The sequence below is a fragment of the Cardiocondyla obscurior genome, linkage group LG04 (assembly GCF_019399895.1).
Source record: "Cardiocondyla obscurior isolate alpha-2009 linkage group LG04, Cobs3.1, whole genome shotgun sequence".
Taxonomy (NCBI): domain Eukaryota; kingdom Metazoa; phylum Arthropoda; class Insecta; order Hymenoptera; family Formicidae; genus Cardiocondyla; species Cardiocondyla obscurior.
In genome coordinates this window covers 8,410,727-8,434,656 of record NC_091867.1, presented here as the reverse complement: position 1 = coordinate 8,434,656, position 23,930 = coordinate 8,410,727, and the positions used below count along the sequence as shown (strand labels likewise).

General features: G+C 39.4%; 4 protein-coding genes across 9 annotated transcripts; 2 read left to right on the top strand and 2 right to left on the bottom strand.

The window, feature by feature from the left end:
* Positions 1-1,238: 1,238 nt before the first annotated feature.
* On the bottom strand, positions 1,239-9,904 carry LOC139102039 (protein big brother). The gene is made up of 3 exons (XM_070655666.1): positions 9,337-9,904; positions 8,398-8,589; positions 1,239-3,182 (listed from the first exon to the last, which is right to left on the bottom strand). Exons 1-3 carry the CDS (start codon positions 9,511-9,513, stop codon positions 2,772-2,774), a joined length of 780 nt encoding a protein of 259 aa, XP_070511767.1. The 5' UTR covers positions 9,514-9,904; the 3' UTR covers positions 1,239-2,771.
* Positions 9,905-11,552: 1,648 nt separating this feature from the next.
* Positions 11,553-13,728, top strand: LOC139102060 (uncharacterized protein CFAP97D2-like). The gene is made up of 2 exons (XM_070655693.1): positions 11,553-12,247; positions 12,552-13,728. Exons 1-2 carry the CDS (start codon positions 12,170-12,172, stop codon positions 12,777-12,779), a joined length of 306 nt encoding a protein of 101 aa, XP_070511794.1. The 5' UTR covers positions 11,553-12,169; the 3' UTR covers positions 12,780-13,728.
* Positions 13,729-13,792: 64 nt separating this feature from the next.
* Positions 13,793-17,145, top strand: Ahcy (adenosylhomocysteinase). Its single transcript, XM_070655636.1, has 6 exons — positions 13,793-13,950; positions 14,578-14,768; positions 15,266-15,607; positions 15,949-16,164; positions 16,472-16,695; positions 16,772-17,145. Exons 1-6 carry the CDS (start codon positions 13,923-13,925, stop codon positions 17,067-17,069), a joined length of 1,299 nt encoding a protein of 432 aa, XP_070511737.1. The 5' UTR covers positions 13,793-13,922; the 3' UTR covers positions 17,070-17,145.
* Positions 17,109-23,788, bottom strand: Wdr59 (WD repeat domain 59). 6 transcript variants are annotated; one of them, XM_070655568.1, is made up of 20 exons: positions 23,199-23,788; positions 23,056-23,105; positions 22,075-22,210; positions 21,779-21,992; positions 21,567-21,700; positions 21,343-21,492; positions 21,110-21,269; positions 20,948-21,027; positions 20,826-20,865; positions 20,524-20,732; positions 20,192-20,455; positions 19,975-20,122; positions 19,727-19,920; positions 19,515-19,654; positions 19,222-19,440; positions 19,005-19,131; positions 18,506-18,535; positions 17,856-18,016; positions 17,472-17,725; positions 17,109-17,385 (listed from the first exon to the last, which is right to left on the bottom strand). In XM_070655568.1, exons 1-20 carry the CDS (start codon positions 23,247-23,249, stop codon positions 17,246-17,248), a joined length of 2,901 nt encoding a protein of 966 aa, XP_070511669.1. In that variant the 5' UTR covers positions 23,250-23,788; the 3' UTR covers positions 17,109-17,245. The 6 variants fall into 6 exon arrangements, with proteins under 6 accessions (XP_070511669.1, XP_070511667.1, XP_070511668.1 ...); XM_070655566.1 differs by having other exon boundaries at positions 20,799-20,865; positions 23,199-23,786; XM_070655567.1 differs by having other exon boundaries at positions 19,515-19,651; positions 20,799-20,865; positions 23,199-23,785.
* Between the last annotated feature and the right edge of the window lie 142 nt (positions 23,789-23,930).

Here is a 23,930-nt window from a genome sequence, read left to right as displayed (position 1 = left end):
GCAACTGCAAGGGAGACTGCCCGTCTCGTTTCTCCCGTCGGACCGGTTTTTATTCGTCCTCAAATCATCGGCCGGCACGGCGCGCCCTTTCCCGTTTATCAAGCGATCTCGCGTCGTTTGAAACAATAAAGCCGTCTTATCGAGAAGATCCGATTTGCCGTGACAATCAGGACAATGATCCTGGATTACGTCACGATACGTAAGCTCCGACGCTCGCGGGCGTTATTTCTGCGAGGACGGCGAAAGGGATGCGTCCCTTTACCGCCCTCGCGCTACGAAAACACACGCGGGATTAAGACGCATCAACGGCGATCGCGTTATAGATTCGAGCCATCTCGGCAATTAAAAACCGCTCGTTTCAAACAATATCCACGTCTCAAGTAATCGTGCGTATAAATTTTTGCGACAAAAAAATTGTCTGTCTAGATAATTTCCATCTACAAATATTAATAAGTTTTATATCAAACCTTCGAACTTTCAATAATCTCAGAAAAGATAAAACTTCGATGATAATTCTCTTCGTGAAGAAGTTTCGGTAGTTTTTATTTCAATATCAAGTTAATAAATGGCGTTGAAAATTATTTGCTAAAAATTGTTTATCAGTCGTAAAAATAAGACCGTTTTGAAACACGAACAATGTCGCGGTTCATAAACCGTGTTTTTAGAACGGTCTTATTCTTACGACTTATGAGCTATTTTTGCAAAATCGTTTTATTCAAGGACGTCGCATTTATGAATCATTTACGCTTTGATTAGCGAGCAGTGCAATAACGATCCTAGTTCCTCGAAGTTAGAAAGGACTTGTTTCTTTTACTTTGACTTTCTCGGTACTTTGGACAGTGTCTATGGACACCTCTTGCGAAGGGAAAGGACACATGGGGATGATTAATAGAGATTTTTGGGAACTTTTTGCTGCGCTATCCGCATGCTTTCTTTGGGATCACCGGCGATTCTCCTCGACGTGTCCTACTTTCGTAAAAGGTACAAAGCCGGTGGCTATTTTCACGTCAAAGTAAGTTACTTTCGACAATGAGAGGACAATAGACACGAGGTGGAACTGTTATATCATTTAATAGGTCACCGACTGCCAAATCAAGGACTGCCTTCGCAGATAATCGACTTGCCGAAATTACTCGTTACATTTCTACGAACAAGCGTTCCAGGGGAGATTTATTACAGTGAAAAATATCGAGATATAAATGCGGGAACAGATTAAACGGCACCAGTCTCTAGAAATCTTCTTGGTATCACTTGTATTATTTATAATACACAATACAAATTCCTAGAATAATGGAACGATTAGAATTACGGCGATTACTCCGCGCCACTTAATACGGTAAAGTCCAACGGTGTGAATTAGCATCTACTGACGTGACCGAAGACAATCCACATAAACAATACGTATATAACTTAATGATTCTTAACACAATCCTCACGGTTACACAGAAAACACCTTGGTACGAGCGGAGAGACGGGTCGAATCAGGCGGAAAATGCGACGCAAGTGATATCTTTAATTTATAAACTCTTTACAAATATGTACAATGTAACAAAAAAAAGAAAAAATTTTCATCCATGCGATGATCGCGCACTCAACTCAAACGTGAAACACAAGCAGACGTTACGATCAGCAGATGATTCATCGTGCTTGTTAGCCGAACACTCAAGAATCGTCGTGATTCACGTATTTTATTACCGATGGGAAACATCAATGACCGTTCATTCGATGACACAATCATTACGACCGCGACGATCCTTTTCACACGAACGTAAACGGACGCGGCGATCTCGTCCTCTCCGCAGCGGAAGACGACCGAAGATACGATACCTTTTACGATCGCGAAATCTAATTTTCTCCACTATCCGATAGTCACGGAACATTCCTGTCTCTTCGAGAGACTCATTACAATTTAAGAAGCTCAATAATCGAATGCTCAATTAGATAAAAGATTTAATATGCCTGAGCGAGAAGATTAATTCGTAAACATGCGTATTTTGTAAAAATGGTTACGAGATATTAAGGTAATAAAAAAAAGCGAGTATCGTAAATGTTTAAGCAAGAGATGCCTGTTCTGCGACGAAGGTTATTAATAACTGTCGAGTGATGATTATAACCTTTCGAAAAAATATATGACATCGATCTGTAATTATATGTAACAGTTATATTTCGGCCGACGGAAACTCTCGAGCCCACCCAGGTCAAATTTATGGGTCATCCCCCGTACTTTCTTTACGTGATGCTGAATAACTTTCACAAGAAGGAATTTTAGTGGAATCCTATACATTTTTTGGCGACACCGCAAAAATAATTCATCGATCCATTAGCCGGCAAGACAGGAAGCAAAATTCCATTTATCTTTCGTTAGCTGATGATGGTGCCTTTATATATTAGTATAAATAAATTTTAAATTAACGAACTTTAATTAAAAAAAAAAAAAAATTCTTTTAACGTAAAAACGCATCTGTTTTAACGATTTTCTTTTACCGCGCGTGTCGATATGACTCAATTAATAGCGCGAACCATAACGAAAATTACTTTTAATAATTATATCACTCAAATTTGACTAGTAATTTTCTCGTTACAGAACACAGACAGGATACGCGGCACGTAATTATTGCCGCAGACCAGGCATGAAAAAAGCTGATATCGGTATCGTTCCTCATCGAGCCGCGATCCCGCGTAGTCACGACGTCACTTCGGGAGACCGGGACCACGAGAGACTTGTCGTCATTTACCAATCATCGGATACAGTCGGAGGGTCTACGCGGGCCTCAGTAGGCCCTTAGTCGCACCTCCATCTCGTCCTGGCGATGCGGCAAGTGGGGCTCGATGCCGGTCGCGGTAGCACCCGTCGCCCCCGCGCCACCCACGTGTCGGCTGTGGTGGCCGTGATGGTGATGATGGTGGCTGGTAGCGTGGTGCGTGTCGTGGTGATAGTGATGATTGAGATGCGGAGGCTGCGCGGCCGACGCCGGACCACCCCGGTAGGTCCGCTGCTTCTCCTCGAAGTCGCGCAGCCGTTGATTGTAACGCTCGAGCTGGTCGCGCAGCAGCGCGTCCTCCTCGGCAGCGTGCTCCTCGTCGTATTCTAGACAACCGACGCCATCCAGTCGTTCCAAGTCGATCCAGCCCCGCCACCTCACGCACACGCCGTTCATGATCAAGTGCGAGCGCAGGTGTACCTAAAACATCGCCATCGAGGCGTTACGGACTCGCTGACGTCGCGAGACATTCAATTCCCGATATCGTGACTCCTGGACGGATGGTCTCGGGATTGATGGAGAGCTTGATGAGGTATGTACGTTGGAGAGGCTTCAGGTAAAATCTTGAGGTAAACTTTTATTTGCATCGGACATATTTCGTAGGATGCTGGATTAATTGCAGGAAGAAGAGGTTCGGGTATGCTTTCCAATAACTTTGTGCCAATATATAAATTAACGATTATTAAAATATTATTCGAGTTTTGAAGTATTTAATATTTTCGTTCGTAAATTGTCGATTTGAACTTTGTTCTATCTCGTGAGTCCTCTGACCTTAAAGAAAACGACGAGACGCATCGATATTCTCTCAAAGCCGTCATCGGCCGCTCGTTTCGCTCTCAAGGCAACCCTTGATTTTCTTCTCTTTTTTTTTTTTTTTTTACAAAATTCACGTTGTTGGTGTGAGTTGTAGCTCTATTACGTGCCGCGATCCACAAGTTTCAATCACGCGCGCCCCTCTTCTCGTGTCCGACAACGTTTCTTATTTCCGGAGAACGATTACGCAGATTGGAAGGTACGGGAAGGCTTCGCGGTCTATCTCGAAATGAAGGGAGAAATGAGAGAGGCGAAGCTACATTTCTCCTAAGTAGTCAATTACGAGCAAAAGTGACTCTTATGTCGATGGCGATTGCGCAATTTTTTGCAGCGCATTATTTTAATGCGCACATTCCTACCCGTTGCAATTTTTATAAAAAAAAAAAAAAAAAAAATTGCGTTAATTCGTTAATTGTTAATGTATTATAAAATCGTTTATTCAGCGAATATTGTAACGAATATCGTGTTAAATATTAAACTTCGATGCGTCACGATGCAGTAATTGACGGTATTTTCCTGGCTTTATTTATATCTCCTAATTAATCCGAGAATATTACTAGGCGGTGTTTTCCGAGTAAAGTCTAATGGAGGGCTCTCGAAAAGCTGACAATTACCGGGTTCCGCGCCGACGATGCAACACGGTGTTATTTTATTTTCTGGTAAACGACCCGACTTCCGGTCCCGCTGCGGAGCCCAGATATTATTACGAGGTCAAGAACGATCCGGGGAAAACCAGTCGAGAGACCGTGTTTGTGATCTCGACATAACGAGCACGTAATCAACGAAACAAATCAGAGATCTAAACAATCCAGATAGACTATACGTGTAATATCTCGCTCTCGATTTCATAAGAAATTTAAATATGTAATTCTGTAATGACAACATTGATAAACAAAATAAAAAAGATCTCACTAACACTTTTCTTATTTTTTTTTTTCTTTTTCCTTGAGTCAACGGAGTGCTGAATTTTTAACACATTGACGGCCTGATTCTATTTGTAACTTAATTAATTCGGCGTGAAATTCGCGAACGGACGACTGCCCCGGCGGTGGTAAATCGACGTTACTTCTCGTTACATTCTTTCGCAAAGGTTACAGCTGCGTCGTCAACAATGCGCCACGGGGTGTATTTTTATGCAGTAATAATCGAGCTGCAGGGTGCGACCACGCGGGCTGGCAGGGGTCTTAAACGCTTTCCGTAATCGAATCGCTCGCGGCTCTTAGCCCTCAAAGGACTACGGGTCCCAGGTTTCCGTTTTTCAAAAAACTCGTTTTTTCCATCTCTCCTAGACAGAGCGACTTGTTTTATTCAAGATAAAAAAAAGTAAAATAAAAATTTACGTTCATATTAAAATAAATTTCCTCATGTGCTTTTACAGTCAGTAGTCAGATTGAATCTCGAGGCATTTTTATTTCGCGGCGAACGCGTGGCGACAAGATCAACTTCTATTCAAGACAGAAAGTCCCTCTCCTGCAATCTTATGCATATTAATGCGCCAGATAAGGCAAGGCGAAATCATTATGCGTTCAATCTTACGCGGCGCGCATATTAACATAAGTATGAAACACAACCAGGAAAATACGTCGGCTCGAGAATAATGTCCTTTGCCGTTTCCTCGTAAAGACATCGTGAGCTACATTCGCGTTACATTACTTTCACGTCGGATCGCAGTTTCATACTTCTACTTTAAACAGCGAAACTAAACGCTTTACTTGCGAGGAAAAAAAAAGATAAAAAAAAAACATTTTATTAGAATTTCCACGAGTATTTTTCTAAAACTGAAAAATCCCAAACAATTAAACTACATTTGCCGGAAAAGGTGTGCGATCATAAATTTATAAATTGCGCACGTTATCATTTCCGCGCTCGCTTTCGTAATCGTGATGTTATCTTTGGATCTCTGCCTGTCACGGAACGAGTCGGCGGAATATGTATATGTATATTTCGAGACGCGCAAAAAGTCATCTTTGACGAGAATCCGCGCGGAGAGAGAGGAGTGGACGCGCGGCATACGACGTCGTCATTAGTCATCGCCTTGCTTCGTTCTCACGAGGAAAGAACAGTTGGAGGCATTCGTTTCTATTTTTTTTTTTTTTTTTCTTTACTTACCGTCCGCGCACGGGCGTGACAATCGTTATCGTCGCACAATGCCCGTTGTAATAGGCGATATTTAAAATGTAACGCGCCACCACGCTTTGCAACCCTTTCTGATTTGCATCGGGGAATGCGGGGCGGGGGTAAAACGAGAGCGCGGAAAGAAAAAGAGGCGAGCGACGCGCCGCGCGAGAAAAAGGGGTGAAAAATCGACGGCAAGGGCGAAGAACACCTAAATGCCCCGAAACAAACGGCCGGCTATTTCACCGGTCCTTTTGTTTCACGATGGGCGTCGCCGGCAGCGCCTTTTTGCGCCGGGTCCACTACGATCGAGGCCTGCGAATGCCCCCGAAAACATTCGTCAACGGACGCGCCGTCGAAAGGACGGCAAGTGAGGAGCATACGGTCAGCTACGGAGCATCATCCTTTGTCTCTCGCTCGGGTCCAGTCCCGTTTAACTTTTACGAGCAGGATGTGTGTGCAGGATGTGCGCGAGCCCTTAGGATCATTTCCGAACTATAAATTCTGCGATTAAAGCAGCGCCTAAGTAAAAAGGGATCCCGCTACGACAAAAGGTGCGCATCCTTCTTCCCTACGATCGCTCAATTTTAAGACGTATCCTAGTTCTCGTAAGGTTCTTTTAGATAATCCTTTTGGATAAAGCTAAATTTTCACGCTTGAATTTTCCGAGTGATTTCTTTTCTATCGTCCAAGAGAGAATCGTAGCGAATATTGCCTTAAATACTTTTTCCTTCGTTTAACGCTAAGATTTTTATCGATAGCTTCATTATTGCGCGAATCAACTCTCTATTTTTCTTTCTTTTTTTCCATTTTCTGCTCAATGGGATAGGGTTAAAAACGCCGTCATTATCGGGCACTGCACGCGCACTCTCTATCGCGGGTTTATCTTGATCGCGAATGAAATCTCTCCCTTAATTATTACGTCGCCCAACGGGGCACGTCGAGGGGCACAATGCACGCGGGCACGTGTGGTCGCGCGTCGCTCTTTATTCTTTTTTTTTCATTGTCGATTAAAACAAAAAGGAGACCGCGGGTCGTCCCGTAAACACAACCGCGCTCCATGCGTGAAATCTAATGAATCGCTTCCGTTCCATTTCGTCTCGCGAAAAGAAATCCTTTACGAAAGATCCGTAAAAGCGTCCAGAAAAAATTGCGGAGTCATATGCATAAAGTTTTAAAAATAATACACAGTTGGAGAAAATGAAAATGATAAAACGACCGAGATGAGAATATAAGCTTTGGAAAAATAAATTATCTTTATTCCTGGCGGATAAACTATAGAAAAATAATTGTTATAAAGAAAAATTTGGGGGAAAAAAAGTAGATTAAAAAAAATGTAGATCATTATGACTTTTAGTTTGGCCATTGTAAGAAATAGGACGATTTACGAGCTATTATATCGTGTGAACAACGAAGGCGGTTCTAAAGCATCTGTCGGCGTTTAAAGAGATTTTTTCTAGAGCACTAATTAATGTACGTATAACTTAAAACTTTCCGCTTCGGTCATTACAAAATATTGAAAGAATCAATTTAATTTCTGAAGAATATGTAGATAAAAAGTAAAATTGTTCCTATTCTCAAATGTTCTTTTTATGTGTCACAGTACACAATGCATGAAAAATATAAATTTACGATGCATGTAAAGCATGAAATTGACTATTCTTTCAAAAGTAAAATGTAAATTTATGCAAAAATTACAAAGAAGAATATTTTGAAGCATTTCCAGCATCCGCAAAAAGAACCAGCGCGCGCACTTTGCAAAATGGCATCTCGGTGATATACTATCGATCGCGATGGCGACGCCGAACAGGCGTCGGCTACGGCGCCGGCGTATGTGATTGCTAGCCAGCAACATGAAGAGAAAGCCTAACAAATTATTCCAACACGAAAGTTAAATTAAAAACCCCATCGACGAACTTCGAATTTTATTATTTAAAATATTTGCCTGCTCGAGCTATCCTTCCAATAACGTCGCATGTATGTCGCGTCGCGTTAAATCGCTCTTGGATTCCCGACTTTCGGAATCGTTTTAGGCCAACAAATTTGTTCTATTCGGCGGAAGATAAATTGGGCCAGTTTCTCTCGCCCGAACGAGACAGATCTCCCGCAGAGAGACTCGGAATTCTTGGCGACCGGATGCGGGGGTGACACGTCGGCGCTATTGTTCGAGAAGTGGCGGCCGGATACTAAATTATGGGCCCGAAAAGTTACGTAGCGTCTATGCCTAACGACCCCTAATTTGCCCGTAGTACGAACCAATTACGACCGCACAATCGTATACGGGAATCACCGTTTCGAGAATCGAACTGTCGGGGTCTAAGCTTGCCGCTGAAAAGAGGATTCAATAGAGGAGATCTCTCCTTTTCCTAATTCGCGCAATTTGCGATATTTGTGATTTTTACGCGAGAATAATATAATCTCCAAAACCACCTGAGATTAAAAAAAAAAAAAAATATATATATATATGTCGCGTTATAATATTTTTATTTTTACGTTCGCAGCCGATGCTTTTAAGAAATTTCTTTTCCGTAGACTTTCGCGCAGGGTAAACCTTATTTCTTTAATTTTAAGATTGATTTTTATTCAGGAATGGATTTAAGGTTGTAACGGCAAGGACGGAGGATTTAAAATTGATCCATCGGGATAACACATTCAGAATGAAGTCCACGATAATCGAGATAATTTTAAAAGAGCGACGTCCACTTACCTTGCCGTGTTCCTTGTCGAAGTCGCAGTCATTCGGATCGACGGGGTAGTTCCCGGATGCGTTGCCGAAAACAAGCTGGAGGTTGGTGCCCGTCGCCGCAAATGCAATTTCCGTGTGACCTTCTCGACAGCCATTTTGGAAGCGTACTTGACGTTCTTCGAGTGGCCGGTCTCTGTAACCAGTGTATCTCACCTGCACAGAAAAACCAGATATTAGTAATGTACCAGGTTGACACATGGCAAATGTCTATCTCGGGAATAACAAGTGCAAAGCAATTATAAATATACATATATTAAAGCAAATTAATTTGAATTTTAAAAGATACGTAACTCAATTTGCACATGTAGCTTATATTACAGATATATCGTTTTAAATTTAATGTACAGATTTCACGATACGATCAAGTGACGAAATTTGTAATAAAAGTCGTTTTCAGCGAGTTAAATCAATTAATTTGTCGATATTCTTAGCGCGGCAACTTATCGAAATCCCGACGCTTCGAAAAGTTCGTCCGTGATTCACGTGAATATTTTTATAAGACGAAGTGAATGTGGAATTCTAATTCGTCGCTCGTGGGTGATCCGCAGGTTGAACTCAAAATTCGAAGAAAGGACAACATTCCTACGGCATCGCGTATTCCAAGCTAGCGAGCGACGGGAAATCCTGCCGCCTCGAGATTTCTCACTGCACATTGCGCCACGTAATTCGAAAGACACGCTTCGAGATTTCCGGTCAAGATTGATCGGCGAACAGTAATAAACGGACCCCCCCTACCCCGGCGTTGATTTCGAAACCAAACGATTAGTCCGCGGAATCTTAGCACTGATTAGGTGACGCAATAACGATAAATCTCGGTTTGGAAGGAGGAGACCTCTCCTAACTTTTCTGAAAATTTTCTGGATGACCTGTGCCTCGTGTTGATTATCGCGATGGGCTCACCTCGCTCTCGCGGCTCAGTCTTCTGAACAGCTCGTCGCTCTCAAATTTGGCTTTTTGATCGGGTACCACGCGTGGCATCTTGAAGACGAGCCGGGGTGGCCGCGGTTGTTCGTACAGGCCCATCCCGTCGAACGGTAGCACACCCACCCCCGCATGCTCGCTCATTGCATGCATCATTTTTGCTGCCGCGGATTAACCGGGCCTCCTTTACGCGACGCGCTATCCTCTTTTTCGTGGATGTCACTTGGATCGCTGCTCTGTTGCGTCACCGAGAGATCGCGTCTCTCAGAGAAAAGGTGGATGAACTTCAAAGTGCCCGAGTGATTACGAACTAAATACGACCTCGTACTATACTTCGCGCGATTAACCCGCGTCTGGTCCACGAGACAACCGATGAAGGAACACTCTCGCCAGCAACTGCCAGCAACGACACGCACGATGTGGCGCTTCGGTGAAGACTGGAGGACCGAAAAGCGCGCGGAGTTTCCCCCCCACGCAGGATCCGGATCGTTCCTGGGTACTCGACACGCCTCTGGACTCTGGACCGCCTTCGGTATTCTCCCTCTCTCGATCTCTGAATCACTAGGCTTTTCTAGCCGACCAGCCAGTCAGCCTGGCACCCGATTCAACCCTCCGGAACCGATACCCTGCACCCCGGCGCAGCGAGCTTGCACCCCCCTTCAGGGGGCGAGAGAAGGAGGAAACTCACCCAGCAATCTGGTTTCATGATTTTATAAATGGACGGAAGAACGCCGTTGTCCAGACTCGACAACTCGCGAACCGTTTATTTTCGTAGCCCATTGAAGCGCGTTTTATTTCTCTTCGAGCGTTGGGGGTTGAAAGCTAGGATACGTGATTATTAACGGGGAAACTCCGCGTCCTCGATTATTTTGTCTTCTTTAATAATTATAATCTCACAATTATAACGTAACAAATAAAACCGTACTCGAAACGTTTTAGAAATGAAAAATAAAATCGAAATCAGTCAAGAAGAGTGTAATACTTTTCTTTGCGCCCGAAAGGGGTCATACAATTTTTTTCTCGCACTCTTGACGATACGAAAGGATACGTCGCCAGTTTGCAGGGCAATATAACGCACGAGATCGACGCGATGGCGTCCGGATTCGCCGGCTATTTCTCTACGGGAAGTACGTGTCGAACAGAGAGATCGGGGGTTGCCCATTTCGGTCGCCGGATGCCTGCTTAGATGATACAACACCGCGTGTATCCCCTCGAGGGAATCGTCTCTCTCTCGAGTGGCGGGGCTCATCCATTTGAGAGGATCATTGTCGAAGATCCGCGTGCGATTAAGATCAACGACCCTCCGGCGAACGCGCAATCCATGGCGTCACCGGTCATGGATACCTATTATCCTTTTTTCCTCCCCTTTTTTTTTTTTGCCCTCCCTATCTCAACGTTTTTCTCTTGAGCGCCGACAATGTATTACAGCTTCGTTTCTCGTAATCCTACTGTTCATCTCCCGTACGTTTAATACGCTCAAACGAATCAATCTCTTGATGTCATCATATTAATAATATGTTCAATAAAATATTGTTTTATTGTAAAAATTGGCGAGATTAATTAACCCGGGATATAAAAATTACAAAAAAATTTTTTTGCAGAACCTTGATTGGACTGTAATTAATGCTGTTCTTTTATTATACTAATTTTTCAAAGGTGAATATAGCGTACTAATATTTTTTCTTTTTTTTTTCTAAGTCGTAGATATATCCTAAATTTAGAATAAGCTGTAATTTTTATAGTTCCATATAATACAGTATAATACAAAACAATACAAGAAAAGTTTAAGGTTTTACGACTAAAAGTATTGCTGGTCGTATTCAGGTAGAAAATTTCTCTTGTAATTTCCATAATTTTCAATATATTTTCTTCCTTTTATGGGGCATAACTTGTCTCCATTCTGTTTTATTGCTTTATGAGTTTTTCCTTGTTGTAATATTATTTTTATAAAAAATCTGAATCTCGGGAGATTGTTGCAAAGTTACAAAATTTCAAATTAATTATAAGATTAACGTGGAGTTCGTCCGTTTTGTTCGTATATCGTTCACATGAATATTTAAGCGTGTCGAAAAAGAAATTTTACGCGCGTCTCCGGATCGAAATAAGCGAATCTCCGCCTCCTGCCGTGGACTATTGGTCCAACAGCATCCGCCAATGGCAGTACCTTCCCGCGTCTGCGAAGGGAGGAAGTGCACGCATGATACATACAAGCAAACACGCATGCACGTGCGTGCATATGACATATTGTTAGTTACGCGTACTTGCGCGAGCAAGGGTAGAAACATGGCTCGATGAAATCGTTTTCCTATATCATTTCGAGAGATTAGCTCTTTTCATCTATTTTCTATTAAAAAAAAAAAGAAAAATCCCCGTGTCTTTATAACTAAATTTTATTTTAATCCAATAATTTGCTATATTCCTAACAGACTTTGCAAAATTTAAATAAGTATTACATTTATTCATCTTCTATATAAACTCATACAAATTTTTAACATCTATAATTAAATTTGTAGTCTGTATTTTATATTTTATTCTCGATTAAGAAATTCTACAGAACCACGTGCAAGTAAAAAGTTTATAAAAATCTCCGATTTGCATCAGTTAATATTTTTCTACATATATTCACATGCTTTGTTACATAAAATAGTACTTGGTTATTAGAAAAATTTTGCAACTAAGTCCATAAATATTTGCGATAAAATTTTTCGCGCAATTCACGGGCGACAAGAATCAATACAGACGTTTCCGTTGCCAGAGAAACGTAGGCACTCGAGCTATATAGTATAAATATTCGCGTTATCAAGTACGCAGCATGTGGACTCGAGGAAAGGTACGAAGTGAGAATGAGCCTTCCTGGCAACGAAAAGCGTACGAACGTCACCGGTCCAAGGTGAGCACTAACAAATTATCAATATTAATTTTGGTCTAACTCTGTTCAACACTTAATCGACCTACATTTCTTTCCTTTCTTTGTCACTTCCTTGATAAAAACTCTAAGAGTCTCACGAAAGCCCAATACAAGAAAAAAAAACTATAAAAATAGTCTGTAAAGAAAATCTTGACTTTAAAATTTATTCAATGAATTCTTTATTAAATAATATTTTTTTTTTTTTCCTAAAACTCGGAGAGACGCTTTCACATTCCGTAAGGTCGTCGGAAAATTTACGATTGCGCTCATTCGTGTCGCTTTGCAGGTAAAAACGGCAAGACCGACGGTGGACGTAAACCCTCCGGAGGGCAGACCTCACGTTTCGTTTAACGCGAAGAGGTTGCAGCTGGAGCGCGAACGGCAAGCGCAGATTCTGCGGGATAATTTCATCTTGCTGAAGAAACTCCGCGAGATCATGCACCGAAAGCGACGGGTCGCGGAGGACAATCAACGGGTGCAGTGGCAAGAATCGAAATGCATTAGAGTTCGTTAAGGGAACCAGATCTTTTATATCATATCTTTCGCGATTTGCATGTATCTTTCACGTTTTATATTCAATTAAAAGTGAAATACTCTGGCAATGCTTTCAAAAATGAAAAGATTTGATAAAGGGTCTCTTCTTTATTTTTCCATCATTAAGTTATATTTTTCTTTGAACTTTTTGTAAATTTTAATAAGTCCTACAGTTCGAGCTAGTGTTAGATAATTTCCAAATACTCGTTATAGTTCTCATTATAACGAGTCCCCATAATAATATTACCAGTTGCGCCATCTCGCGTTCCCGATAATGTACCATCTATGCAGAGAGAGAAAAAGTAAGAAAAAGAGAAAGAAAGGAAGAGAAAGAGAGAGAGAGAGAGAGAGAGAGAGAGAGAGAGATACGCGTAATTGCTAATGCTAATTCATATTTGACTGACATCATCAATAAATATTACAGTCTCATGATGATAATTTCGCTGTTACACAGTGATTGCTGCGATATTCTTTCGCTTCCTCCCTTCCCCCCACACCCCCTTGCCTTGCCAACCATCTCATTAATTTATTCTCATAAATGATCCGCCGAAACAAGACTAACATGCACAAGCAGCTTCATATGGATGCTATTATTCATATACGTAAAAAACACAACATACAACGGAATAAAATCAAAATAATCAGTCATTAATCTGATCGCTTCGCAGGGCAGCCTGCGGCCTAGCCAAAGGCAATCGCGCGGAAACGCGATCGCGACGAAATCGTAAGCGTAGCTTAGAGAAAATACAGCGGACTATGTCCAACGCTAATATCGACGTTGACGTCGTTTGTGGAATACAGATAATAACTGGTTGAACATACCTGGACGGTAAAGTTCGTAGATCTCTCTCCTCCCCGGTGTCCCGAACGGCCGAATGCCCGCGATGTTCGTTCACAAATAGCGCAAGCGAGAACGACTACTCGGTGGTCAGTCCGGAAATGAAGTGACGAAGCTGTCGTACATTTGACTCGGGCGGTGCGCCGTCCAGCCGCCAGGTTCACGTGGTGGGTGGGTAGCGCTGTTGGTGGTGGAAGTGCCGGTACGTTGGGTATATAGGTTATTCAGTTCCAGAGTATCCAAAATCTTTTTCACTAGTTTGATCTTTCACGGAATCGAAGCACAATGTCTGGCAAGCCTCCGTACAAAGTCGGTAAGTGACAAACACACCGGACGTCGCAAACGGACGAACGTTATCGCATTTCGGAGTAAAGAACACGAACGCGGCGCGGAGCACATGCTCACGTTCACGTATCGCGGAAGAATGTGAAGTACTCGCCGACAAACTTAATGTACGCGACTCGACAAATAAGTCACGAAAGACTGCAAAATACATGACAATGTCTTTTTTTTTTTTTTTTTTTTTTTTTTAAAGAAAGAAAATTTTCACGTAATCGTAGACAAAGTGCAGAAACATATGTATAAAAAAATTGATTGGTCTTCTAACTAATATGCAAGGAAAAAACCGATCAATTTTTACGCAAGTTTACTGGGTAGATTTTAATGGTAAAAATAAACGCGCGAAAAACAACGTTACGAAATTATTTTTAACGACAATAGTAATGCTTTTGTAATTGCAATATTTTGCAATCGTGTTTCGCAATAACACGTTGCGTTTTCTTTTATTATTCTCACAAATTTTATATATGATTATTCTTTGGCATTATATTTAATTAATTTATAAATTATACGTTTTGTAAATATTTTATAAATATTTTTAATTATGAAGCTACTTAATTTTAATAATTTTTTAATTTTAATTGGAAAATAATGTTTATAGCTGACCTTACCTTGGCGGAATGGGGCCGCAAAGAAATCACCCTGGCAGAGAATGAAATGCCAGGTCTCATGGCAATTAGAAAAAAATACGGACCATCCAAGGTGTTAAATGGTGCACGAATCGCTGGCTGCCTTCACATGACCGTGCAAACTGCAGTGTTGATTGAAACACTAGTGGAACTTGGTGCAGAGGTAAACGCTTAGAATCTGAACTTTAAACAAGTCTAAATTCACATACACATTATTTAACACTCTATTTGTTAAACAGTAGTAACACTAATAAAACTTTAACATGCCTATTTGCTTATTGGCAGAGAAATATAGGAAGATAAATCTGTGATTTGCACATGAATGTGGTTATCACTGTTGACCCTGTTGATCTTTCCTGCAATCTACAATTCAATAGAAAATGTTTTTCTGGACGTATGTCACTTCAATTCTAGGCTCTTCTTGTTCTAATATTTAACAATGAAATCTATGTGCATGAATATTTCTTTGCATTTCAAAAGATCTCTTATTTAACTTGGAAACGTCCCCAAAAATATATATGTAATATATTTGTCATGCATTGCTTTTCCTTTATAACACGCATACCTTGCCATTTATTAATTTTAAAAATAATTTTGTGCACAAAAATTTTTAATTAGAAATCTAAGATCCGAAATTTAACAACGTCAATTCTTTTGCAGGTACAATGGTCGTCCTGCAACATTTTTAGCACCCAAGATCACGCTGCAGCGGCAATGGCAAAGGCTGGAGTGCCGGTATATGCGTGGAAAGGAGAAACCGACGAGGAGTATGTCTGGTGCATTGAGCAGACCCTCGTATTTCGAGATGGCAAGCCGTTCAATTTGATTCTCGATGACGGAGGTGATCTGACCAATCTTGTGCATACCAAGTATCCACAGTATCTTAAGGAATGTCGAGGTTTATCTGAGGAAACCACTACTGGAGTACACAATCTCTACCGCATGGTGAAAGAGGGTACACTCAAAGTGCCGGCAATTAATGTCAATGATTCCGTCACGAAGGTTTGTTTTACAGACGCAAGGTCATGAATAACAAGTTCAGAAAATTAATCTGGCGCAACGTCCATTATAGATAAGCTATCGACGCAAAATTAATATTTAAAGTAAGTTCAACAAATAGAAAAAAAAATCTGATTAACGATTATGACTCAATTAAAATGTAACAGTCATTATCTGTACAATTTGAGATAAACGGATTGCGTAAAATAATGATGTTATTTAAAGTGACGAAATAGATAAGTGATGCACAAATATGACAATGCATGACGTTGCACTTTTAAAAATAAATTATATCTCATATTAAATTTTGCAACCTACATAACTTGTCTTTATATTTTTTACAGAGTAAATTCGATAATTTGTACGGATGTAGAGAATCACTAATTGATGGCATCAAAAGAGCGACCGATATCATGATTGCCGGAAAGGTGTGCGTAGTGGCCGGATATGGAGACGTGGGCAAGGGATCCGCGCAAAGTCTTAGAAGCCTCGGGGGTCGTGTTATTATCACAGAAATCGATCCTATTAATGCGCTTCAAGCAGCTATGGAAGGATACGAGGTATACTCACTGTCAGAAATGATGTTCGTGGTGCTGCGAGGCGGCTAGCGTACGTGACATTGGCGTGGTGTGCGTCAAATCTCACATGAAGCACGTGCGTAGATGTTCCGCAGAGCACCGGTCACAGGGGATTGAGGGAGACTGGGGGAACGCGCTCTACTACTACTACTTCCCGTACTCGGCAGCCGAGAAAAGAAGTCACGTACGCCAGCCGCTCGTCGCAGCAAATGCTATATCTGCCTTTTAATATATATATTTGCGAACCGTGGCGATTTTATGACGATTAACACGTATTTGTAATTCGCAGGTAACGACGATGGATGAAGCAAGCACAAAGGGCCAGATATATGTAACCACTACTGGGTGCAAAGACATTATTGTAGATCGGCACTTTATGAACATGCCGAATGATGCTATCGTTTGCAACATAGGACACTTTGATTGTGAAATTGATGTCGCGTGGTTGGAGAAGAACTCCGAAAAGACCAATATAAAGCTTCAAGTAGATAGATATCGATTGAAAAACGGCAGGTATGTTGCGCGTGACTGCTACGTGAATTAAATTTTTTTTTTTAATAACGAATTAAATTAAGCTATATTATTTCAGACATATTATTCTTCTTGCGGAGGGTCGTTTGGTGAATCTAGGTTGCGCGATGGGCCACCCGAGTTTCGTTATGAGCAATTCGTTTACGAATCAGGTGCTAGCGCAAATTGAACTGTGGACGAAATCAGACAAGTATTCAATAGGCGTACATATGCTACCGAAAAAACTAGACGAGGAAGTTGCGGCATTACATCTGGAGCATTTGGGTGTGAAGTTGACAAAACTTACGCCAGGTCAGGCAAAATATTTGGACATACCCGAGGAAGGACCTTATAAACCTGATCATTATCGATACTAGTCGTTAACTTGGTCATATGTGAAATAAATTGTAATTAGATTGTTTTTTCTGCAATAATACAGCATTTTATATGGCATTTGACTTAAAAATATTAGTCTTTATATACCAATTTAGTTTTTTTTAATCTTATTGTAACTATCACAGATCATAATTATATACAATGTTATCTACGTTACTTACATCTTAAATAGCACAGAATTTTCCTGCAAGCAATGACACCCGCAACCCGTGGGACATACTATCTCTTTAGCGAACCATGCTGCTAAATGCTCAATATGTCCACCATGGCCGCAGAACATGCAAGAATTACTTGCACCTAGATTTTGCAATAGAAACAATATTTTTAAATTTATTTGAAATACTTATTATCCGGTTTAACAAATTAAGCAAAAAGTTACGAACCTCTGACTGTAACATGACAGACGATACATTGAAAACTCAACCCTTTGCAATTAGCGCATTGCGGGCCTGGGCTGATTTTACCGCAAATTCTACATTCGTTTTGTAATTCGACATCCTTCTGTACGTCAAACGAAGATACACTCAAGTGTTTTAATATTTGCGTCCGAGCCTCCAATAATTCCCATCTGTGTAACGCTTCGGCATACGCCTTCTTGTAGCCATCATACAATGCCGTATATTTTTCGTCAAACAATCTGCGTAAAATATTTAACATTAATATTTTAATTTAAAATACTTGTGTACGTACAGAAATTTAGAGATATTTCTAACAATACTTAAACACATTCTCTCTCTTCTGAACTTTTAAATAGTCTACAAACATACTTAATATTTTTCGCAGAGTCTCCGAAAGTATCTTGAATTACTTTCAAATCATCCAACGATTCCGACCACGAATTTGAGCGGTGCTGCTTTAAATTCTGAAAATTCCATCCTTCTAATGTGGTATCTGCCAAATGTATCGTGTGATATGGCGAACCACCAGGCTGCAAGAATTATTGAATGAAACAATTCATAGTCGGGGTACACATATATTACACACACATACAGTGTACAACACACGCATAGCAACATTAGCATTTAACAACATAAATCGATCGCAATAAATTAGTATTATGAAACTACTGTCTACATATGATTTTTTTTTTTTTTAAGAGATGATTATTTGCATAAATATACACAATTAATTGGTTGTGAGAAACAGCACATGTCATTTAACCACTAACTGCAATTTGCTACTTTCTAAAAAACATGTTACTGCACACATTATTTTATATAATTTTTTTTTGTTAATTGGGTTTATATAAACGTATTATCTAAATTTTAGCCAATCGTAGTGGACAAAGGTCATTTAGTGGTAACACTTTCAGTCCGATGCTGAGACAAGAGAACAAAAATATTGATTATGTGACAACAAAATTCTAAAAATTAATACTTAAAACATTTTTTATTTTAACGAAATTCAGAAATCTTACCTTTAACCACCATTTTCCTATGGAAAGCCTCTATAACAAACGTAATATTATATTGTTAGCAGTGATATATATATGTATATATATCCAATTAGAAAATAAAGATAATACACGCCGGTACGGTATGTTATATCTACTAAATCATAATGCATAGAAGATTAAAGCATATGTTGCACGATCAAATTTTCATAAAATTCGCTGAATAGCTTTTAGTTAATACATCACTTATTTATGATTAAATAAGCATACCGTACCGTTTCGCAAACATTATACAAATTACACGTTATTTCACGTCACTTTAAAAAAAAGTTACATATTCCCATGCATCGGAAGAAAGGGACACTGTGCTGTGCCTAAGTCATTATTATACAATATCAAAGCATACGAGATACAGAATTTCCTCTGTTAAGTTTGTGCGATAAATAGTCGCTTCAGTCCTGCGAAATTTTCAAGTAACACACAACTTACGCTTCTTGCTCTTTCACACAAATTGCATACTTACACTGACATTCACAGATCTGCTAGTCAGCCTGGTTTGCAAAGCGTCCGTGTTCTCGGATCGGTAGCTAAGAGCGCAGCTCAGCATACCAGACATCTGAACATCAGACTGCTTAGCGTAATGCTGTATTCTAAATACAAAATAATTACGTGTACAATTGATTGACGATTGAGACAATTATATTAATAATTATAAAGATTGCAACAACAAAAACACTTACAAGAAATGAATTAAGTTTTGGCCCCAAGGGTGTAGAGGCCATGGAGCATTAATATCAGGAAAATGACCCAAGTGATTAGAGTTCTGTTCAGTATTGGACGGTGGTTGCGAAATAATTAAACCGGCTAAACACCAAGTTTGAATTAAATCGGGCCTTTCCAACGCAGCAGCTACATTTGCATTGTGCTTATACATAGTTGAAATATCTGCGGTATTAATTCTAAAAGAAGAAAAAAGAATTTTATTAATTTTTAAAACATTATATACTTAAGCAACATGCATAACTGTACTCACGTATATTTCTCAGCGAGCTCTTTATTAACGAAGAATAATGATGAAACGTCATATATCATAACCATCGGGTGACAATTCTTGAAATATGACCGATCGTTCATTCTACTTGCGCCATGTAATCCGCGTCGAAGATCTTTCTGCTGATACAGCGATAACGCATGTTATAATATACATGTACTACTCTTATTTTTATCATTTCAAATATTTCTTACACGATCTTGAAAGTAATAGGAGCTGATAGACATATTGTCATTAGTTGGCACATAGGAACTTCGGTACATATGCATGAAAGGTTCGCTGTTACTAATACTATTATCCAAGGCAGACAGTGCTCTAGGCGTCGCATCTCCTGGTTTCATTGACGATTTTCTCGCGTAGGAGGGACGGCCGAAGCAAACAAGAATACCTGTTCAAAATATGATTAGAAAAATATAAAATTAAAAGATACACGTATACGTACCTACACAACAAAACTTAGCGCCGGACGTTCTAGGAAACGGTATATAGGAATCTTGATAATTCGCGCAGATATTAGGTGAAGCCAAAAAATTGCTATTATCCTGCATATGATACAAACGGCCGCCTTCATCCTCGTCTTTTTTACACATCTATTAAACATGATGTAAATAAAAATTTATATTTTTGTGATAATATAATAATACAAAAAAATCGCTTACCTGCTCTAATGTCATATTTAGTTGGCGCAGACAAGGTTCCAAGCACGATCTGTTCTTTTTAACGCGATGCTGAGCAGTTTGCACGAGAACTTTCAGCAGTTTGGTCATCATCGTATTGTCAATCGTCGTGCCGGGGCAAAATTGAAATGTTGGCTGCGCACTATACGGATAATTGACGGGGAAATTTACTTTTAATATCACATTATAATTCTTTGTACACGCGGTTATCATGCAGCTTCTCTCCACTACGTCCATTGCATTAACCTAAAACAAAATTTAAATATTAATTAATTTGAATCGGCTGATATGTCATGTGCTTTAAATATCATTACCTCTATATTTGGTATATTCATATTTATCAGAGAAAATTCCTGCTGCAAACTCTTTGGTTGAGTTGGAGACGAGACTTTTTTGGAATTATCCGGAAGATTAACTATTTCTGATTGTGGTACAGGTTCGTCCACTTTAGTCGTAATGTAATTTATCTCAGGTTCACTCTGAGAAGTGTTTAATTGCAGTTCTTGAACGGACTGCAGAGTTCCTACAAAAACATTTTTTGCACATTAAAACTGTTTATCACAGAAATACTACACTATATTTCACATACTTAGATTATTCTCTTCAGAATACTGACTATAAACTGACAGGCCGTCATCCATACCATTGCTGCATAACTAAAAATAAAAAAAAATTATTATTACCGTTCGTAATTTTTATAATTCGTTAAATTGTGAGAAAGATAAATTAAAGTCTTACTTTTTTAATAAATGGACTTATTTTGAATATTCTCAGACACTGATCCTTAGACCAGGTGACGAGTTCGAATTGGCTATTTTCTAGCAAAAAAATGCATAAAATATGTATTTTTTATTAATTTCTTAATATAAGATTTTTTTAATAATTTTTTAATATAATAACCTAGTTTCAGATGCCGCCATTGAAATTCGAGCACGACATCCGTGTGGCCTACGAAAGTATATATCGGTGCGCTGAGGTTTGATGTGTTCCATAATAAGAGACTGTTTTCTCCACGTCGTAATTGTGGTACTACTATTGTTACTAAACCTTCTCCAAAAGGCTGTAAAAAAATTACAGTATTACATACCATACAAAGTACTAATAAAAATTTTTCCACATCTGCACATTCTTACCGTGTATCTTGCTCTCCATACAGGAGAATTTGTTGTTAAAATACTTTCGGCCCTACGCGGATTGGCAATATCGAAGATTTTGACGGTGCAGTCTTGACTCGATGTTGCCAATTGATTTTGTTGGAAGGGACACCAATCTAAACCATGTATCTAAAATTTTATTTTGATTTAGAAATTTTAAAATTATTTAAATTACAATATAAATTTTCGACAGAAATATATACTTTTGTCAAGTGAGCTGTTATATACTGTACGGGGCTTGTTGCCTTCCGCTGGTCCCATATCTTGACATCTCCGTCGTGCGCCGTGGCCAAGATATGAGACGACAGTGGATTCCAACGTACTTGAGACGATCCCGCTACAAATAAGTCACGAAAACGTTTTAATCGTTGAATTATTTGTTGTTTGAATTATTTAAGTATATTTTTTATCTCACCAACTGCAGATAAAGACACACATGGTTTTCTCTGATCCCTAATATCCCAGATATGTATAAATGTATCAATACTACAAGAAGCAATGATATCTGGTTCTTTAGGATGCCAATTCAGATGGCTGACTACTCGGGTATGAGCTTTCAGGCTCTGTGTTGTCTGCAACTCATATCCTCCCGCTTCATTAAAATTTAATATCTCAATTCGTGTATTACTCTAAAAAAAAAAGAATCACCAAAACTTAACAAAGATCTTCTACATACATTTTTTTTCATACAAAAAATATCTAAAAACTTACAGAAATTGCACACAAGTGGCAATTTAAGTCACATGGATTCCATTCAGCAGAGCCAACTTCGTATTTGCTTTGACGCTGAAATTTCTTCACTGTATTCACATCTTCATCCAAATGTTTCACTGCTAAGTACCTGCGGCTGTAAGAAGAGCAGAAAATTAATAGAGAAATTTTTGGTAAATGTATAGAAAACGGGCCTACTCTCCGATCTTCTTGAAATTTTGGTTACGCGTAAATTTCGATCTGTAAAAAACGAATCTGTTTGTTAAAATTATCGCAAAGCATAAGTAATAAAGTTATAAATTTTTTTAAATTTATTTACTAGGTTAAGTAATATTTCACACCACGAATATCTATGCATACTTTGCATGCTCCCTTACCTTTTTTCTGCTTTAATATGCCCCCCTTACCATTTTCTTGCTTTAAAATAACTTAAATAAACAGTAGAAAAAATTATTTAATTTTATAATATTTATATAAATAATAAAATTATAAAATTAAATAATTTTTTCTATTGTTTATTTAAGTTATTTTAAAGCAGGAAAATAGTAAGGGGGGCATGTTAAAGCAAAAAAAAAGGTAAGAGAGCACGCAGAGTATGCATAGACATTTGTTGTGACATATTACCTAATCTACTACGTGTCAATTTAAAAAAATTCGTAACCCTGTTATTAATGCTTTGCGACAATTTTAATTATCAAAATCGTTTTTTACAGGTTAAAATCTACGCGTGTGCAAAATTTGAATAAGATCGGAGAGTAGGCCCGTTTTCTATACATTTACTAAATTTTTTTTTACTCACATAAAATCAATAATAATTGATAAATTGATGTATAATAATAAGATAATTAAATCTCTTTCTCACATAACACAGATAGAATTTTGGGAACAATTTTGAAGTAAACTTTATTGCAAACCTGACTACTATTTATTAACAAATTAATAAATATTTGTCATGATAAATCGATTGTAAAGATCACTTACCCGGCTAGAAGAACGTAATTACCGGTCGCATCCACTGCCATAGTGTTAGCCTGAACATCAAAGAAAAAGATACTCATTTCTCCGGTACGACAAAAGTCATTATTTCCAACATAAAATAATCACACAGTGCTTTCCTGACCAACCTGCAAATCGCGGTGTTCCGTGACGACATAGTCGCTGTTTCGTTTAGACATTTCGGTTAAAATAAATTCTTAAACCCCTGTCGACGACAGGCTGTTACACGCCGATCTTGCTCTGATCTCGCGAGGTTAGAACCATGTCAAATAAATACAGGCCAACGCGCGCGCCACGGTCAGCTACCGCTGTATTACTCACACACACATGTTACATATATAGTACATACATACTATAATCATTATTTTTCATGATATACATAAAGGATGTATTATAAATAGCGGTTTTCTGAATAGCATCAAATAGAAATATTAAAAATTGTATAACACTCGGTCGTTAATAGACTGCCAATTAATCATTCTTTTCCGTCTCTTGATGTACTTATTAATTTCTTGAAGAAAGTTGACAGTACATTGTTATTTAATATGCAAGAAGCGTAAGAGATCGCGATCGAAAGGCCCGATATTCAGACAAAAAAAAATGCCAGACCCTGGTCACGGTCTCGCACGTACGCGCACACACACACATGTACAGAGTCTCGCGCGTCTCGCTGACGTAACGCGATTGGCTGCACTACGCGTGCCCCCTGTCCCCCTTCACCGATATATTCACAGCTTTGGCGTGCGAGAGAGACAGCGTGATGTAGCTCTTGCCTCCCCGCGGTCGTTCCACCTACCTTCTGTCGCTCGCCATTGTTATTTCTGTCACGTACGTACATGCGCAAGCACACACCATCGTAC

Bases quoted from the DNA above. Each gene is read 5' to 3' on its own strand.
- LOC139102039 (XM_070655666.1), bottom strand. From the start codon at position 9,513: ATGATGCATGCAATGAGCGAGCATGCGGGGGTGGGTGTGCTACCGTTC. The intron at 8,590-9,336 runs GTGAGCCCATCG...TTTTCTGTGCAG, and splicing joins GACTGAGCCGCGAGAGCGAG to GTGAGATACACTGGTTACAG. The intron at 3,183-8,397 runs GTAAGTGGACGT...GCGATGTTTTAG, and splicing joins TCGACAAGGAACACGGCAAG to GTACACCTGCGCTCGCACTT.
- LOC139102060 (XM_070655693.1), top strand. From the start codon at position 12,170: ATGTGGACTCGAGGAAAGGTACGAAGTGAGAATGAGCCTTCCTGGCAA. The intron at 12,248-12,551 runs GTGAGCACTAAC...GTCGCTTTGCAG, and splicing joins ACGAACGTCACCGGTCCAAG to GTAAAAACGGCAAGACCGAC.
- Ahcy (XM_070655636.1), top strand. From the start codon at position 13,923: ATGTCTGGCAAGCCTCCGTACAAAGTCG. The intron at 13,951-14,577 runs GTAAGTGACAAA...TAATGTTTATAG, and splicing joins CAAGCCTCCGTACAAAGTCG to CTGACCTTACCTTGGCGGAA. The intron at 16,165-16,471 runs GTATACTCACTG...TGTAATTCGCAG, and splicing joins CAGCTATGGAAGGATACGAG to GTAACGACGATGGATGAAGC.
- Wdr59 (XM_070655566.1), bottom strand. From the start codon at position 23,249: ATGTCTAAACGAAACAGCGACTATGTCGTCACGGAACACCGCGATTTG. The intron at 19,132-19,221 runs GTAAGTGTTTTT...TTTTGTATTTAG, and splicing joins CAAAACTTAATTCATTTCTT to AATACAGCATTACGCTAAGC. The intron at 17,726-17,855 runs GTATGTTTGTAG...TATTTTACGCAG, and splicing joins GACTCTGCGAAAAATATTAA to ATTGTTTGACGAAAAATATA.